Below are 17125 nucleotides of genomic sequence, written 5' to 3'. Positions count from 1 at the left end.
GCGTTATTTCGCATGAGACCCTGTGGACCCCCAGCCGGCTGTTTCAAGGCATCATTAGCAACGTCATTGTCTTCGGATGTATGAAAAGAGGTGTAAAGACGCACTGTATAAGCAGGCTAATTTGGATCATATGCACTATAGGAGGCTGCAGTCAAATGAAAGCACGAGAAAAAAAAAAATCAAAGCATATTAAGCGTCAGTGGGGAACTAGGACATTAATAGAAGAATTCCCCAAAGGCTGGTTATGCCCAGCACATATAATTGGGTTACAGTGCCGTTACCTCGTTCTTATGAGCCTACTTTTACTTCTTGAAGGCTTACGTAAGCCAATATCCTCATGTGACAGATGGTTTGCGCTCAAATCGAGATGCGTGCGAATACATTAAGCTCCGTCAACAGATGTGTTTGTCGAAAGCCATATTTTAGGCGTCGCGACGCGCCACGCTGCTACGAATGAGCTTTTTCGGCACACGTCGTTAGTCGATACTTGCCGATGGGACTGTCGCAATCTGGAATGGGGGGGTGGGGTGAGGAGGATGGCGGTGCCACTAGTCGCATTTCATTGGGGGGGGAATCCTGTTCGGCTTGAATGACTGGTTCGAAACTCATTCATTCATTCATTCATCTTCCGAGCCGCTTGATCCTCACTAGGGTCGCGGGGGGTGCTGGAGCCTATCCCAGCTGTCTTCGGGCAGTAGGCGGGGGACACCCTGAATCGGTTGCCAGCCAATCGCAGGGCACACAGAAACGAACAACCATTCACACTCACACCTAGGGACAATTTAGAGTGTTCAATCAGCCTGCCACGCATGTTTTTGGAATGTGGGAGGAAACCGGAGCACCCGGAGAAAACCCACGCAGGCCCGGGGAGAACCTGAATCGGTTGCCAGCCAATCGCAGGGCACACAGAAACGAACAACCATTCGCACTCACACTCACACCTAGGGACAATTTAGAGTGTTCAATCAGCCTGCCACGCATGTTTTTGGAATGTGGGAGGAAACCGGAGCACCCGGAGAAAACCCACGCAGGCCCGGGCAGAACATGCAAACTCCACACAGGGAGGCCGGAGCTGGAATCGAACCCGGTACCTCTGCACTGTGAAGCCCACGTGCTAACCACTGGACTACCGGGCCGCCCCTGATTCGAAACTGAATTTCGAAAATGTGCTAAGTTTACTTATTTGTGGGGGGGCGGCAAAAAAAAAAAAAAAAAAAAAGTCTAATCTGCATGGTAATATGTCATCGTTGGCCAAAAGCATGATCTATGTGCACCATCCCAGCAAAATAAACCTTTCAAAAGTTGTTACTCGGCTCATTTTTCACCACCGGTAAGAAGCTGCTGTAGAATTTCAAGAGGGTGGGGGTGGAGCGGGTAGAAAAACCCCCAAGAGGAGAGTACTAACCCCCGTGAAGTGGTCCGTGGAGTTTAGGGGAAAACTTGTGCGCAGTAATTCTCCTTGAGACATGCAAATACATCACCCCCGACCCCCACACATTGCAAGCAACAGCAGAGAAAACAAGGCCGTAAAAAGGCAAAGTGCGCCTTATATTTCACGATAGGAGCAGCTTTGGCCAGACGCCGCCTCATGAATATTTAGTCTGCGCTGCTATGAATATGCATCAGGACACGGGAGCGCCGCTATCACCAGGTAGATTTACGAGCTGGTGCGCGGATAATGACCAAGGAGGGGATAACCTGGCTGCTGGGATGATGATGATGATGATGGTGAGGAGGTGGTGGAGCACTTGCATAAATGTGACCGTTTGCGCTCGTCTTATACGGAACCGTCTGCCGTCAAGATGACAAAAGCTACACAACGCAGCAGGCAGGCATGGGGGGGGGGGTATGCCTAGTGGGGCCATGTATGGCAACTCTCAAGACAATGTGCTGTGAAATAAAATATTAGCCGGTTAGCGACAGTGCTACTTGTTGCTTTGTCATTTCAATGCATTTTCATATGGCCAAATGTCGTTTTGTGAGTTTTTTTTTTTTTCGTCATGCCAGAGGGAAGTTAAGAGTAGCCAATTTTTGGAGGGCTAGCGGTAGATTTGTGTGTGTGGGAGGGGGGAGAGGGGGATTACGTTTCATCTATCACAAAGTGGCTATTAACACGGCGAAACAAATCTAGCAGCGTGAGGTCTACCTCTGTGGCGCGTTTGCATGAACTTCAAATATGAAAGTGACGCATTCGGATGAACTCTGAGCAAAATATGCGACGGGGGCTAATTAAAGTTCATTTGTCATGCACGTGAGTCACTCCGAAATATTTTGCACTCGGCTAACTTGGTTGCAGGCAGCTGATGTCAACATTCCCCTCGATAAATGTCAAAGAAAATTCAAATGTGACGAACGTCAAGTTCCCCCCGCCGCGCTCCCCCCATCCAGTTCCACATACTTTTTTTTTTCTTCAAATGTTATACAATGAAAAGCCCCAACACCTGCACCATTTTAATGTGAGCAAGACGTTCCACTCACACTTCGTCCAGGAGAGGGAAGAAAAGAAAAACGACATGACCGTACACAAGGTGCTCGAACAGCAGGATGACAAGGGCCTGATGGTGATGCGGTCACAAATTCAGCCCCCCCAAAAAATAAAAAAAATAAAATCTCGCGAGGAAGAATACAGCATGGAAATCCATCCTGGATTCTCAGCTCCTTTTGCCAACACTCTCTACTCCTTCAGAGGAGATACTAGCGCTCACTATAGCATTTAGCATAACAAAAGAGGAGGAAATAAGGACGCGAGCTAAAAAAAAAAAAAATGGTGCATGTCAACTACGGAGAGGAAGTTCTACATTTATGAACGTGGGTGTGTGTGTGTGTGTGTGTGTGCATTAGTAATAAAGCCAGCGGGGGCTAGAAGCCGGAGCGCGCGCACAGTCAGTGCGCTTTAATGGAGACGATATGCTCACTTCGGTGCGGCATAAACCATAAATTATTCATTTGCTTCAACATCAGGCGGCCGCTGTTATTACCGGGCGGCGCTTGGCCATCATTTACAGATGCAAATTAAATGGCTTTGACGTCTAAGAAACTGGTCGAACACTAAAAAAGCCCCACGTCGGGGCCAGTCGGTGGAGTTCGGTGCCGCGTGGCGTGAAATACTTGTGCCGCGTGGCGTGAAAGACTTCAGATATCTGCCTCAGGTCCTTGTGAGACGGAAACGCCCGCTGAAATTTCCGATTTGATCAAGTCCAACGCGATTCATCATTCAGCCCTCGTCGTCGCCCCCCGCATTTCATAAACGGTTCATTTTGTTCTCTTCCTAACCGATCGATACGACCTAGCGAACTATCCCGCGTGCTCCTGTAGCCAGCACCCCGAGGACTGTTGGATTTTGTCCACTTTTACAACGGACGTGAATCAAAACTGTTCTGCTTGGTGGAAAACGCACCTGCGGGCTCGCGCGCATTCTCTTCTTCGCTTTGCAACTTTCCGATACATGAAACGAGTCGATGGAGCGCAACGTCGAAAGGAGGCAGCAACCTATCGATTGCTTCTTGCTCCGGAGACGTCTTGCGGAGTCTTCCTTCGCCTTCCTTTGGCCGTCGCAATTAAACGTTGAGCCCGGCCGCCTCTGTGTCACCCCCCCCCCCCCCCTCCCGTCCGGCCCTTCGCATTCATCCTGTGTCACTGGCTCTTTCTTGCTCCCACAACCCCGATTTCTGGCCGTCTCCCGCGGAGGCGGAGCCATTGGTATGCAGGCTGCGTCTGATCCAAAGCAGGAGCCCAGTTAGAGGCGCGAGAAGAAAGGAAACGTCCCTATCTGGATTTCCGCAATAGCCAGCGTGGAGGCGTTGTCGCCGCTCTTATTAGCTCTTCCTTTTCTCTCTATCCAAAGTCCCCCCCCCCCCCCCCGTACACGAATGCATGCGCACGCTGCGACACCACGAGACGCACGTTACTTGCGCGGCACCGTCCGAGGGACTATTTTAAGGACGTCGGGTAAAAATATCAAGCGGCTCCGGAGTCAAACTGCCGCCTCCTCACGCCATGCGCGAGGTGGCCCCAGCGGGGGCATCATCAAGGCGGCTACTCAATGTATCGGCTTTAAAGCGCGCCGCGGGCTAGCGCGGGGTGTCGCAACACAGGCCCGTACATTCAAATGGGGGCTCATTTTGTGCGTGAATCCAACTCGTAACCCGCCAAATGTTACGTAACTCCTCTTTGTGACTCCTGTGCAATTAGGGCTGCGCGTTAACGAGGGCGGTGATTAAAATGCCACGCAGGCAGCGGGAGCAATGTGTCATTAAGATTTCACCTTTGACCTCGTTGGGAACGGGACGTTTTTATCGCGGTGCTACAAGCGTGACATAATAAGCAGTCGGAGGGAAGATAATGAATCATTTCGCCGTTTGTTCTAAATTAGTGGTTTGTAAAAAAAATGCCAATCGTTCATTTCCCAACGTAGCAACATCATGGCCAATATTCGAATACAAGTCCCAAGTCTTTACTTGGGATTTCATATTTTTGCCTGTCACTATACGTCACTGGCACAGATGAGCAAAACGAGCAGATGATTTGTCGTAAGCAAATCGTTTCCGGACCATTTAATTGAATGGCGACCTCTCATGACTCAAGTCATTAGCGGATGAAGAGTTTATTTATTAGGAAATAACAGACACAAGCATCCCCCCCCCACCCTCCTCCGCCATGTTGCCATAGCGACCCTCCCACAACTCTCATTTCCAACAGAGCGGAAACCATTTGCGTCGACCGTCACTTGATTTGCTTCGTTTCTCGAATTGTCAAATGCAAAATATGGCCACTTGATTAGGGACACCGACAAAGGCCAAAGAGAAAGCGCCCCCCCCCCCCCCCCCGCGTACCGCGTCTCGTCTTCTTCTGGTTCGACATTTTTTACCCGTCTGTTCCTCTTCCACTTCATTTGCCGCCACCGCCTGCCCGCACTCCGCCACCGGGCTCCTGCATTTGCGGCGACAACTCGCCGCGGATCTGTACTTGCTAATCTGCGAGCGCGCGTGTGCGCAAGGCGATGGCAAATCTATAAAAAGCCCATTTCATGCCTGTTTGTGAACGCGCGCGTTTGGCGCTCAATGCCAATTATTTCATTAGCCGCTGACGGATTTCTCCTCCTTCCTCCGCCCCACCACATGAATGTACACACACACACACACACACACTCCTACTCGGACGCATGCAAGATGCTAGCTTAGCAACCGGTCAAAGTCCATCAATTAGTGAGGCAATTTGCGCAAAAAGAGGGCTTTTTTTCTACCTGAGCCAAAAAGCTAGCGGGTAGGCGGTTAGCCATCCGGCACAGTCGGTCCGCCCCGCATAAATCACGGCAAAGTGCATAAGCCCACTGGTGGCCCTTTGTACAACATTTGATCTAAGCAAGTGTTCCCCCCCCCCCCCCCCCAATCCTGCAAGCCTGTTTCCTTTCAACTCATCGCATGTGGTATTATCGTCTAGCTTAGGTGGCGCCGCGCGACGTATAATTTCTTGTCTGTTCAGCAAGGCAAATGTGCCGCGCCGGCATATTTCCTTTGCTGAATATATGTGATTATTAAAATCACATGATTTTTTTTTTTTAACCCTCCCGTCCCTACTTTTTTTTTTTTTTTTTGGTCTGTCCGCCCCGCGCTTCCAACATCCCATCTAAAATCATCGGCGTCATAGCTTGATTGTGAATTTTCACAGTGATAATAAGAGCTGAATTATGGAAAGGAGAAGCGGAGTTGCCACGAGAAGTTTGCCAATTTGAAAGGGGGCGAGGGGGGGGGGCAGACTCGGGTCACATCAATGCATAGCAAAATTTGGCAGATGATGAGAAAACTCAGATATTAATGGCAGTGCGGGCATCATACATTTCTGTGTTGACGTAATATAACGCGCGCATTATTTCAAAGCGAGGAAGCCGTATCTAATAGAGTGCCCTGTGGTTGTCGAGCCGTTAGCTAACGCCGCTCTGAGTTATACGGCAATTTGCTTTGCCGCAAATGTATAAATCGAAGCAAAACGGCAACAGCCGGGGCCCTTTAGTGCTCCCTCTCCGAGGATAAACACGTACGGAAATATCTTTGCTTATTTAACCGAACGAAAGCTCGCAATATTTGAACGCCGGCTGTCTTTGTGTGCCGGCGTGTTTCCGTCACCGGACGAGCGAGTGAATACCAAAGCGTGTCATCGTCACGTAACTTAATTGATCGATTTTTGACACCCCCCTGTTCATGATCGAGCTGCGGTGGCGCGGGGACAAGTGAATCGCACGTCGCTGGATGACCACGACGACCCCCCCCCCAGCCCCCCCCCCGCTTCTTGTCCTTTACACTGGGGCTAAATCCATTTTCTATTGCCGAGATAGCGTTTGAGCAATTTATTCGAGGGTGCAACACGCTGTGGAGGTGTGTCGCCGTGTCGCTATGTCGCTTTTTCTATTTAGCGATTGTCATTACTCGCCGTCGGCTTCAAATTCATTTTCTATTGCTGCGCCGGGGGCTGAATAAGTGGGCAACAAAAGGCAGGGATGGAGGTCGGGAGATCTTGTTTAGCGGCAAGGTAGCCCCAGAAAGAAAAATAATGATCTTTATGAAATTGCTTTCGACACAATCCGACAGGCGAGACAAAAGCAAGTGGCCCGGCTTGTTTGAATCGATAAAGCTTCCGTTGGTTTTCCCAAAGAGAAACATGCGATTTCACTCGGTGGCGCCGCGCAGCATCGCTAATATCCCCGGCCCCCCTTTTGAGTCCGAGGTGAGCTCGTGGGCGATCACCGAGCTCATGTCAGATGAATCCCGGATTTCTGTCGGATGGAAATAGAGGAGGAAAAAAAAAATGTTCCGACGCAGCCGATCCATAAAGCGTGACCGAGCTTGTTATCGCCGATGCCACATTTACGGCGTAGGGGCCTCGGGGAACGAGGACCCAAAAAAAAAAAAAAAAAAAAAAAGGTCTCGTTTCTAAATCCATTCAAATGACTGCGGACTCCGAGACGATCAAACCTCTTAAGTAGCTATCGATTAGCGAGATGAACAGAGACACGGCGATTGATCGACCGCCGGGGATGACCTCATCGTCACCTTTCGGCACGGCGGGGAAAGTGCAAATTGAAAGCGGGCAAGGGTAAGCACACTTCTCACCCGTTATTTCCTCCGCCGAGGGGTGGACGGAACACGCTCCGGCGCCGTGGAATCAATAGTCTGCTGGGTTAGCGCGTGAACAAAACCCACCCGGGAGGGGGTGGGGGGGGTCCATCTCGGTGCCCTTTAATTAGGACTCTGAGCGTATGCATCCTGATAAATGCGTTGGAGAGTCCGGAGTGCCGCTTTCGGCGTAAAGCGCGAAAATCTTCGACGACTCATCTGGGAGCGAAACTCGGAGAAGCTCAAAGTGAGATCGTTTCTTCTTAGCCATTCCGAAGGAATGCGGTTCTGTTCCGACGCAGGCTAATCGCAAACTCGCAAATTCAAGCTCCCTCCCCCCCACACAAAGATTCCGCCTCCGTCTGCTTTCAGGACCCTGATCGGTCCGCTCGCTTTTTCTCGCAGTCGTCTTGAAAAGATTTCGAGTTGAGTCAAAATAAGAGGCCCTTTACTCACTGGGTTTAATGAAAAGAATCCCCAGCAAACCCCCCCCACCCCCAAACCGCCAGACTACTTTGTCGTCTCCGTTTTAGTCAAGCCCCAAAGCATCTCCGCACTTCAAAGTAAGGCCTTTTCTTGCAAAAATTTTTTATTTTTTTTTAAATGGCGTCCGCTCCAATGAGAAGTTGAAAGCGAGTTCGGCCGCATATCATTTCTCCTTCAGTCGTCGAGCATTTCCCGGCCACCTGCTCGGCGAGCGAAGAGGCCTACGGTCTGCCCGACAACCCGCGGTTATTGATCCTCAAACCCACAAGGTTTTAGGTGTAATGGTCCAAAGCGACAGAGAGATGTGTATTCATACACTGCGGCTGACACCAGGCAACCCGCATCAGTTTTGATTTAGCACATACGGAGAGAAGCAACACGGGCCTGTGAATTCGCCCAGAAAAAAAAAAAAAAAAAATTGGATGGGAGTGTAGTGTGGCAGTTCCGCTCAGAGCCTCGGGCAGATTTGGGTCAAGCAGTGTCAAAGGCTTTGTGTCAGTGACGTATTTTTGGCCACTGGAAGACAGCGGTGCTTGGAAACAGCGAGTTGAGTCAAAGGCTACGTGTTGAAGAGTGTCACATCAAATTCCCAAAAAAAAAACAAAAATTTTTTTGAGGGTGTTGGGTTGATTATTTTGCCGCAGCAGATCGAGTGTAAGATTGGATTTAGGCAGGCTGAAGAGCTGAGGATGGTCAGAATCGAATTGGATGGTTGAATGGGTAGCGACCGCTCACCCGGGGATCGGGGTTCAAATCCCAGTCAGAGCAGATGGCCGACCCACAAAAAAATTGGCGGCTTGCGTCGGGAATCGCATCTGGTGTCAAAGCCGTGCCAAACAGATCACGCGAGTGACTTTCGTTGACCACACCTGATCCGGAAAAGTGATTTCTTCGTTATTTCTAACCCTTGCCATATCACCGGGTAGCTTTAACTCGTCAGTCCCGATATTTTTTCTCTCGACCCAACGTGCTGGTTCAAATCCTCCATCGAAATAACTAAGCGTTGCCATTTTGACCAAGTGCTAAGTTAGCTACTTCACCCAGTTTGCGCTAGTTTTGACTGACCTGTTGTAAACCTCCATCTTATACTAAAATAATTCTCAGCCGAGCACTCAGCCCGATTCTTTTAGTGGCTAAATTTATATTATGAGTACCATTGCTTGAATTATTAAATTGGACCATGCGAGGGGCTCATCCCAATCCCCAACACAGATTCCCCCCCTTGCCGGATCTGAGCTAACAGAGCTAAAAATAGGCCTGTGCCAAACCGGGTGTTCAGATGTCAATCCGTAATATGCTCAACTCATTCACTCCCAAAGACGTTTTTCGACGTCTTTTAAGGCTTGGTCCAGAATTGGCTGGTACTGAATGAGTTAAAATGCGTCTAAAAATAAATCAATGGATTTCCGAGCAGTTTTTCCGTTTCGTTCATGCCTCGTTTGTGTGGCCGTTCACTCTGACCCTCCAAAATGCCCCTCCTTTGAATTTGGCTCGATGAGCTCCGCTTTTTGACCTTGTTCATCCTCTTCGTTCGCGAAGACGAAGCGTTGCGCTACTAGCTAGTCAACGTCAACTTTGCAAACATTTGCGGAATATCTCGCACAACAGTGAAGGTCGCAAATATCAAGTCAGCATTGCCGATGAGTCTTCGGATGCTTCCTCACATTACAGACGCCCCCCGAGCGATGGCTCTGTCATCCTCGTGAGGTGGTCACGTGATGCTCTTTTGACCCCCCCAAGCATGTCACAACTCATTAATTAAGAGTTTTTGGAGGTACGTGCCAGCACAAAATCATCCTCAACTCCAATTTGTCTTCATTTTAGCTTTTGGATGAGGCCGGAATGGTCTCCAAAGCTCCTCGGTAGTCACGGAGGCTCCAGAGTGACGGGAGAGTGTGTGAGCGGAATATTTTGCCGAGGCCGGTCCACGCCACTCGGTACGGACCGGCACGCTGGAAAACCAGCGGTGTAAAAAAAAAAAGAAAAAGAAAAAAAAAAAAGAAAAAAAAATCTGTTTGCTCCGAGCTCATCAAATCGGAAATATTAACTGCTTTGTATTTGCCGCCAGGTTCATCAAGTGCAGCGAACATTTGACTTTCATCAGGGGGGGGGGGCAGGGGGGGGAGTAGGGTAGGAGCTTGAAACGTCCTCACACCCCCGAGAGATTAGTCGGCTTTGCGACCACACGGGGCCTTTCGTTCCGCGGGCCGTCACATTGAAACGGAATCAATCAACCCCCCCCCCCCCCCCCCCAATCCATTCTCAGCCTTCAAAAAAAGAGCCGAGCCACAGCGCGCTGCGGCGCTGTCTGCGGGCTGCGCCCACCCGTGCGGCGTGGAGGCGACGACGGCGGCGGCGATCTTAATTGCGATTCAACCTTGTTAGAGTGCCAGAAGAGCGGAGAACCAGAAAGCGCGACTTGACCTCCACGTTCCCTAAAGCTAGACTCTAGTGCCACCTATTGAGAAGGCTCGAAAAAAAAAAAAAAAAGAAAAAAAAAAAAAAGCCGCGCGCGACCGTTTCATCGCGTCTTTTTCCGCCCTCTGTTGGAACTTCTTCATTCATCTGCGCGATTGGAATCAACTCCAATCAAACGGAGCTCGCGAGCCTCATATGATGCAAATGTCATCGGACCGTCCCGACGCCCCCCCCACCGAACACTTTGAGCGGCAACTTCGCGGCGGCGGGGGTGGGGGGGGGTCGCGGGTTTACCTTCTGTGAGCAGACGAGAGTGGATGAGGAGGATGAGGAAGCAGCAGATCGCGGCTCCGGTCAGTGCCCACGCAACTCGGAGCAGCTGCATCCTGACGGAGAGGACGGTAGTGGCGGCGTTGGGGAAGGGGGGGGGGGGGGGGGGGGGTCCAAACTCACAAAATCACACTGTCACAGCATTCAAAAAAAAAAAAAAAAAAAAAAAAGCAATCCGAAGCGTTAGTCCAAGCGTAGCGGCGAAAAGCCAAACATTCACGCGCCGGCTTCAGCGCTTCACCGCGACTCCCCAAAAAACGGTCTGGACGGCCATCGTCTTGCACTTTCTTGGCCAACCTCTCTGCTCTCTTTCTCCGGGGGGGGGGGGCTGATCAGAGGAGATCGGTGTCGTCGTCGATGAGCGTTTGAGGCGTGCGCACGCTTCTCCGAGGCGCGCAGGTGATGCCCACGGCCGCCGCTCTCCGCTGCATGTTAGGCGCGCGTCACCGCGACCGCCGCCGCCGACGCTCTAGCCGAGTCCCACACTAACCTCCGAGTGCCCCCCCCACCGCCCTCCTTGCAGCTCTTCTCTCTCTCTCTCTCCCTCTCTCTCTCTCTCTCTCTCTCTCTCTCTCCCCCACAATGCTGCCGTTCCATCTCCCTCCCTGCCCCCCCCTCCCTCCTTTCTTCTCTCCTCCTCCCCCTCGTCTTCCTCCTCCCCCCTCTCCAGTCAGTCCAATGCGACTTATTTCGACGCGATAAGTATGCCTGTCAGACGCATCTCCTCAATAATCACCGCGCCTGATAAATACTTGGGCAATCACAAGAGGGGCTCGGCTTATGTGACAAAAAATCCACCCCCCCACCCCACCCCCCCAAAAGGGGCTAAGGCTGCCAATACGCCCCCTGTCCTCACCGAATAACAGTGCGCCCTGTGAAGAAAATGTCTTGCCGTAATGATTCCTGCGTTTTATTGACACTTTCCGTGAACATATTTCCGCGCAGCCTTTTTGCCATCTTACTCTCTTTACTCGACTTGTCGAGTTTGCATACTTGCTAGATATTTTTTTTTTTCATTTCGATTCGTTGACCTATGCCTTCAATAATACACACACACACACACACACACACACACGAGTCGCTTTTGTAGCGCTCCACTTGAAGCGTTTTGCAGGATTCACCAAGAAACGCACAGTTTTGTCGGCGCAACCAGACACTAATTAGATATCGGAAATTCAGACTTCAAAAACGTCGCCATTTTCTCCACGCTGGGCAAAGCCTCCGGCAACGAGCGATAGGCGCCATCGTTGCTCAGTTCACCATCCAAAAGGATTCATCAGCTCCAGAAAAAAAAAAACGTCACAAATTTAGCCCTGAATATCATCATATTGTTGCTTGAAATTCTTAAAAAGCGTTGGGGTGGAATTGTGTGTCGGGGGGGGGGGGGGGGGGGTGTTGAAAGCGGCGTGACTGGCGGAGCATCGAAAATAGAGCAAAATGCATCCAATGGAGGCAAACAAAAGCTTGCATAATCCCGCCCCTGCAGTGCAAAACAAATGCAATTGTTTCCCCATATTTATATCCCCCCGCGTGCCGTTTGAAGCTCAAAGAGAAAATGCAAATATGCAACAATGACACACGCGCGCACAAAAGCATTTGTAGGTCAGCCAACCCCCCCCCCCCCTACCCCCCCACAATAACGCTCTTTAGGGCGCTTACTCGCATGCCCACTTGTGCGCATTTCTAATTGAGGCGGATGACAAGCGATGGCACCACTCACGCCACAAAACCGAGCGCGTACCCGCACAACCCCCCCCCCCCCCCCCCCCCCCCACCGCCACCCCCCTTGCAGCTCCTCTCACTAATTAGCCGAAAACAGTCTCTGCTATCAAGTGCCAAATTGTGTGCTTTCGATGCGGGTGCCAGTTCCGCCGCGATGACGTGTTTCACGGAGGACTTGACCTTGGACACGGATTTGGGAGGGGGGGGGGGGAATTCTGCGCCCGTGTGCATGTCAAACACGATCATATGGACTGAGCATATGCTCGCGCGCGCCCCGCTGGACGAGCTAAATATAGTACGCTGACAGCATTTGAGAGTTTGGGATCCATCGAGAGTGATTCGCGAGGCTGACATGTTTCCGCACCTGTTTTGACACCTCACACGCGGCAAACCTGTTAAAAAAAAAAAAAAAAAAAATTGTCGCGGCAATTCAAAGTGACACCGGCAGTGCGTGTAAATGAGAGGAAATATTTATAACGCGCCTTCGCCAACACCTCGTGGCAATTAGCCTTCGCATGTTAAGTTATTCATCAACGTGCAGATTGCCGTCACTGTTGGCTTCAGATAAAAAAACGGCACTTCCGCGTTGACATTAGACACGGTCAGGGACGGGCGACCCGCGACGGCTTTTGGAAGTCTGCGCTGATCGCTTTCAAATTGAAAGTGTGTCTTTCAACCAATCAGGGAGCAGATTGCATCCAGCCAAAAAAATTTAACACTTTGTTTGTTTCGAGACACCACGGTGATTTGTGTTTTTCCTGAGAACCGTTGACAGTTCGTTTGAACTGCACGGTGAGATCCTATTTGTTGTTTTTGAGGTTAACAGGGAGATCGTCGCTTTCTTTGGCACGACAAGGGCCAGAGTTTTGAGAGCATGTTCGGCACTAAAACGTGTGAGTTGAGGTAATCGTGCACTGACGCTTGTGCAGTCTTCTTATTTGAGTCCATTTTTTGGGGGGGCGGAATCATCTTTTGGAGTTTGCATGTTCTCCCCGGGCCTGCGTGGGTTTTCTCCGGGTGCTCCGGTTTCCTCCCACATTCCAAAAACATGCCTGGCAGGCTGATTGAACACTCTAAATTGTCCCTAGGTGTGAGTGTGAGTGCGAATGGTTGTTCGTTTCTGTGTGCCCTGCGATTGGCTGGCGACCGATTCAGGGTGTCCCCCGCCTACTGCCCGAAGACAGCTGGGATAGGCTCTAGCACCCCCCGCGACCCTAGTGAGGATCAAGCGGCTCGGAAGATGAATGAATGAATAATCATGATAATAATAATAAATAATAATAAAAATTTGGCGTTCGACTCAGCCTGACTTAGATTTGCTCTTGATTTTACTGCTTGGTGCTTTCTACCGCCTTTATTACCAATTCGTCTTACTGTTTATTGTGTATGTTCAATCGCTCCATGTACAGCACTTTGTATGCAGCGATGGCTGTTTGAAAGTGCTCGAGAAATACTGTTGACTTGACTTGAATAAAAGCGTTCTCCTCATCCCACCGACATCACACGGCTTCCTGACGACCAACCGCCCGCCCGCCCCACCGCGGGCGGCCGCGTTCGCCCAGGAGAGGTGTCGCTCGCTTTGTCCTTTTTTGCAGGTCACTGGCCGTACGCCAGGAGGAGCCCATGCCAATAAAAGCCATGAGTAATAGCCTCAAACCTCTCCATCCACTGTGTTTGCCATTATTTCCCATGGCCAATAAAACCGCGAGAGGGCTTAATCAGAGGGAAAAGTCGCAACATAAGGCAAACGTCCACTAAAGGTGTCCCGACGCAAGTGTTCCCACAATTTAATCAGAGATAAAAAAGTTGAGGCGGTAGACATTTATAACCCCGCCCCACCCCACCGCCTCCCCAAATCCCTTTTCGGGACGCAGCGCTTTGTTTGGCCACGCAAACAGACGGGCCGCTGTTTGACGCGCAACGTTTGTGAACTCGGAGTAAACTCATTTCCGAGTCGAGGAGAGGGGATAATTGAATGAATATTTGATTATTTGCTTTCGGCAAGGAAAAGACCAGAGACGCTCTCGGGATGGCGTCGTGCAGAACATTGTTTTGAAATCAAACAAATGCCGAAATATGTTTTGGAACTCGGGTGAGTTGTAGTGTGCGGCCCGCGTCTGTGAGTCCCATCACTTGACGACTTTTATCCTTTGACGGCATCGACATTGTAAAGTCGATGTATCGTTGTAAACGTCTTTCGATGATCGATGATCTTACAGTATTTGCTGGCAACGTTTTTCTGAAAGGAATTTGCTAGTACGCGAGATGGATAGCAAGAAAAATGACAAACTCTAAATAAATATGCAGCTTGTTTTCCTATAACCTAAATTGGGTTAATTATTGCCCCGCCCATTTTTTTTTTTCTGAAAGGAATTTGCTAGTACGCGAGATGGATAGCAAGAAAAAATGACAAACTCTAAATAAATATGCAGCTTGTTTTCCTATAACCTAAATTGGGTTAGTTAATGCTCCGCCCATTTTTTTTTCTGAAAGGAATTTGCTAGTGAATGGATAGCAAGAAAAAATGACAAACTCTAAATAAATATGCAGCTTGTTTTCCTATAACCTAAATTGGGTTAATTATTGCTCCGCCCATTTTTTTCTGAAAGGAATTTGCTAGTAAATGGATAGCAAGAAAAAATGACAAACTCTAAATAAATATGCAGCTTGTTTTCCTATAACCTAAATTGGGTTCATTATTGCTCCGCCCATTTTTTTTTTTTTTTACCCAGTGCAGGATAAACCATTGCACCCAAATGCCATTTACTTTTAGGAGTGTAGTCGTTTTACGCCGAGGATAAAGAATACATGCCCGCGAGTGTTGTCGCATTGTCCGTCTACATGTGTTTTTTTTTTTTTACTCTTTGTTGCTTGTGAAAAAACACGTCTCCGTTGATTGACAAGATGAAATCCGCATTCTCGGAGGTCCCCGAAGCATTCCTGATAACTTTCTAATCTTCTCGGCGTTTTGATGAGTGACGTCAAAGTCCCTCCTCTTCAGCTCCCACATCTCTGCGTGTTGCTTAGCCAGGTCTTTTAATCCTCCCCCCCCCCCCGCCCCTCCAAGCTTCCATAGAAATGCGTCTTTAGCAAGATAAATTCATGGAAAATGACATTTCATATTTCATCTATTGATATATATATATTTTTTTTAATCACGGCTTGCGTCCGCCCTTCATCACACTCTCGTCATATCAAATACGTGCGTTATTAGTTTGCAAACCGCCCGCGTCGCCCTCCCCCTTTTTTTTTTTTTTTTTAAATGGGGGATCAGTGTCACTCACACTGACTCAAGCAACAACTCTGTAGTTAATTATTTATCGCCCGCGAACACCCGCACGCAAACACGGCGTACATTTCATTAAGTCCCATTACAGGAAATGAAATGCGTTCGGCTCCCCAAACAACAAGTGGCGGGCTCATCCCCCCCCCCCCCCCACGGAGTCCGTTGCTAAGCTTCTTACATTTTCTGTCGTCTTCAGAAGGCAACGCGCAAAAGCCCCCCCCCCCCCCCCCCGCGGCTTCCTTTGTCGCATCGCCATCCGTCAACGCCCTCAGCGGCGACGCCTCACCTGCCCGTGATTAGCGAGCGGCGTTCGCCAACGAGCACTTTGCCTAAGATTGTACAAATCGATCTCGTCAAAGGACACGAATAAATTCCCGGGAGCCTCTTCACGGACACTTTGCGCCGTAAGCAAGCAGAATGTACGCGGAAGCACCTGAAGTGGTGTGTCATCATCTTCAAGTGGAGTTAATGGAGAAAAAAAAAAATTGCGGAGAGAGAAAAAAAAAAATAATTTCAAATATGACAGCAGGCGCGATCACTCATCACACTAGATCGCAGTCACGACCTTGATGACTTGACATTGTGGCCACGCCTCTTTCGAGACATCTGACTCATCGCTATTGATCACTTTATGCAACGAGGGTGTCAAATTAAATCTGCGAGGCGGAAATTAAAAATCAATCGGCCGACAAAAATTAAACGAATCGCGGCTTCTGTCCGGCGACGACCCCCCCGCTCGAGGGAAGGTCGCCAAAGATGACCCCGCCCGGGCCGGCCGGACGGGCGCAACAAGTCTTTTTTTTGCATACGAGGCGGCGGCGAAGGCGGGTTGGCGAATATATGGGTGGAAATGAGGGAAGTAAGGCGACACGCCAATAGAAGCAATAATTGCCGCAAACTTTTTTTATTTTTGAATTTTAATGCAGTGGTTGTCGGGAGAGAAGGCGACACTGTTGTTTGATCACACCATGGTCAAGGCAAAAGGTAGTGCGGAGTAAAAAGAAAAGGGGGCAATCTCCTTTAGATTGCACCGACCTTGAGTCACCCTGGCATGCTTGTATTCATCGAGTCGGGGGGGCGGGGAGGGGGGGTGGAGGCCGTAAAGAATACGATCATTAGATGGAGGGCAAGTTGGCCAGAAAGAGGCGACGGGAGAGCGGAGAGGAAGAAGGCGGCGCGGAGGTCAACACGCGAGAAGGCAAATTTATCGTCTCGCGAGGGCGGCGAATAAAGCGGCGCGGAGTGACATGAAGGGCGAGAGGATTTCTCTCTCTTTTATTTCTTTTATTTACGTTTGCTTTCGCCGCCGGGCCAAACGCCGTCACCGCGGACGGACGCCTTATCGGATCTTTTGCGGCTCCCTTTGCACTCCTTCGCGGCGGACGTGCGGCCTTCAACCGCCGGCCCGAGCTCGCGATACGCTTTTGACGTGAGATTATTCGATTCTTTGTGTGCGTGGCGACTCGACGGCTATGTCAATTTTCCGATTTGCCAAATGCTGCTTGTTGTGCTTGTGTGAGCGCTTCCATTTTTATTTTATTTTTTCTAATCGAGTTCAATTCTGCGCTATGTAACTTGAAATTGCCTCCATGACAACCGCTCGCTTAAAAAGCCCAAAGTCGGTTCGATTGCATCTCAAGGCACCGATGTACACGACGGAGTTTGCGCGAATGAAGCACGGGTGTACTTTTGAGCCTCCGCGGGAGCCGCGCTCCCTCGAAAATCTCCCCAAATACGAGAGGATAAACCTTAATTCCAACCAGGCTTGCTCTCT

General features: G+C 49.9%; 1 protein-coding gene across 3 annotated transcripts in view; it reads right to left on the bottom strand.

The window, feature by feature from the left end:
- Window positions 1-17125, bottom strand: part of LOC127594022 (chemokine-like protein TAFA-5) — a 71169-nt gene that overhangs the window by 38419 nt on the left and 15625 nt on the right. Inside the window, exon 1 of one of the 3 annotated variants that reach the window (XM_052055879.1) lies at window positions 10308-10872. The exons of the other annotated variants lie outside the window; for them this stretch is intronic. Coding sequence (XP_051911839.1) covers window positions 10308-10398 — 91 coding nt within the window. The 5' untranslated portion in view covers window positions 10399-10872. Of the gene's footprint in view, window positions 1-10307; window positions 10873-17125 lie in introns of those variants that run through there. 3 annotated transcript variants of the gene reach the window in all.

This window comes from Hippocampus zosterae, chromosome 21 (genome assembly GCF_025434085.1).
Source record: "Hippocampus zosterae strain Florida chromosome 21, ASM2543408v3, whole genome shotgun sequence".
NCBI classification, from domain to species: Eukaryota; Metazoa; Chordata; class Actinopteri; order Syngnathiformes; family Syngnathidae; genus Hippocampus; species Hippocampus zosterae.
This window is presented reverse-complemented; position numbering and strand designations above follow the sequence as displayed.